The sequence below is a fragment of the Priapulus caudatus genome, unplaced genomic scaffold (genome assembly GCF_000485595.1).
Source record: "Priapulus caudatus unplaced genomic scaffold, Priapulus_caudatus-5.0.1 Scaffold1173, whole genome shotgun sequence".
In the NCBI taxonomy this organism is placed as follows: Eukaryota; Metazoa; Priapulida; class Priapulimorpha; order Priapulimorphida; family Priapulidae; genus Priapulus; species Priapulus caudatus.
In genome coordinates, this window is record NW_014578234.1 from 86,046 (window position 1) to 88,104 (window position 2,059).

A 2,059-nucleotide genomic window follows, 5' to 3' on the forward strand; every position below is an offset into this window, starting at 1 on the left:
ACATGTGAATAAAACATTACGCTAGCTTCCACGTTTCGTAATGTACGATATCGCACTTATGACAAACGGAATTGCCCAAAATATTAACGTTCAGCTGCGTTAAACGTGCTTTCACCACCTGCGTGACCAGTCCCCTGTTCTTCGCAACCCTGCGTCACCCTACCATAGCTTGTAGACGAGCATTGTTCTCTTCTCTCTCTCTCTCTCTCTCTCTCTCTCTCTCTCTCTCTCTCTCTCTCTCTCTCTCTCTCTCTCTCTCCCTCTCTCTTCCTCTGTCTTGCTTGTTCTCTCTCTCTCTCTCTCTCTCTCTCTCTCTCTCTCTCTCTCTCTCTCCCTCTTTCTTCCTCTGTCTTTCTTGCTCTCTCTCTCTCTCTCTCTCTCTCTCCTCTCTCTCTCTCTCTCTCTCTTCTCTCTCTCTCCTTCTCTTCTCTGTCTCTCTTTCTCTCTCTCTCTCTCTCCTAGCTGCCGTCCTCCGCTGTCACTTCATCATTCCTTTCTGCGTTTCAGCTGCCAAGCGACCTGAAGCATCGCATCCGCTCGCACATGACACATGATCAGCTGCGGCAGTACGAGCATCGAGCGCGGCGCTGGGCCACCGTCGCCGTGTGTGTGTGCGTGTGTGCATGCGTGCGTGCGTGTGTGTATGTCCGGATATCAAATGGTGGCACACACTCAATGTAAATCCACTCTGCACTTTGGTGCTCCCAAAATGTGCTGTGTACGTTGTTTTACGCTGCCATAAGACTAAGAGGCTATTTCATTTCAGGCATGTGATATTCAAGCTTAAACAGTTTGTCACGATCTCACCTTACACATCTGAACGTATTCCAGGTGTTTATATTACATTGTCAGTGTGTATAAGATGCACGGCCGTGAAAGCGGAATGGTATATATAGCTGCAAGAATAAGGAATTAATGGTGCCTTTCCACGCATGTCTGAGCAATAAATTGTAAATGTATAAATTCATAATTCAAAAATATATAATCCGAAATTTCAAATTTTTCGAATTAATAAATATGTATTTAAATATAACCCGAAATAAGCAACCCGCTTCTGTGTGCTGGATTGAGTAAATGTACGCGAAAAGCCCGAACAATTGTGCAAAATCGCCAGGGAAGTTATTGCTCGCAATGCACTTGTTCACCTCAGTTATATATCGATCGTAGCTAGTGACACATACATACAGGTGTAAACATATCTGTATATAAGCTGGTGTAAACCTCGAAAGCTAACGCAATGAAGCTCTGACAGTGAAGATATTCTGTTGATGTTGGCACGTATAGATTCTATGGGAAGGCACTTTTATTGTGTCACGTTGAGGTGATAGGCTTAAATTGTGCTGCCCCGTCTGGAGTTGAGTTGTTTCCGGGAAGCTAGAAGAAATACGCAGTCTGTTAGTACTGTTGTAATATGACAGGTTATGCTGTGCCCACTGCTTTCTTTTACATACTTGCGTGGCAGTGGGGGAGAATGAGGTGTAAGTTTTTCTTTGTTATGTTTCACCTCGTTGCTGTTCCAACAAGCGAGTGATGCTTTAAATTTGTTTTGAATAATTTATTTAAGAATGATCGGTTAGTGAATTCATAGCACATTCATTTCTGTCGACGAACAGGTTACACTAAAGTAGCAGCATTTAAACTTTGCTCATAGAAATACCGTACGATTGCGATATCTTTTATCTGGTTTATGCATGGCTTAAGTTAGCGCGTGCGTGCGTGTGTGCGTGCGTGCCCAACCAGCCCCCACCAACGAACACATAATTAAAGCACTGTTTGTTCGCGAGGCAATCGCCGCTGGAACAACGTCAAACATTTGTAACGAGATAAAACCCGTAGGCAAACACTATCTGTTTGAACAGCACGCAACCCCCCATCACTTGTATCGCGGGCTGTCAGTAGTGGCAGAGGGAAAGCGCACAGCCTTGCTAAATATTTCATATATTATACGTGCCAGATCTCTGTTTTGTCTGCGGATATGCGCTATGCGCTGTAAATACTCGACTGTGATGAGTTTTGTGGCCTGAATAAGGAGGCAGTGATCGCTATTTTCGTGAAGCAC

The 2,059-nt window shown here is 44.4% G+C and overlaps 1 protein-coding gene across 1 annotated transcript in view; it reads left to right on the plus strand.

Annotated features, from left to right (window-relative positions):
- The window catches only part of LOC106815667 (tight junction-associated protein 1-like), a gene marked incomplete at both ends in the record, with an annotated part of 4,675 nt that extends 4,072 nt beyond the window's left edge, over positions 1–603 (plus strand). The window contains 1 exon segment of the mRNA XM_014820163.1: positions 508–603. Coding sequence (XP_014675649.1) covers positions 508–603 — 96 coding nt within the window.
- Positions 604–2,059: the final 1,456 nt, after the last annotated feature.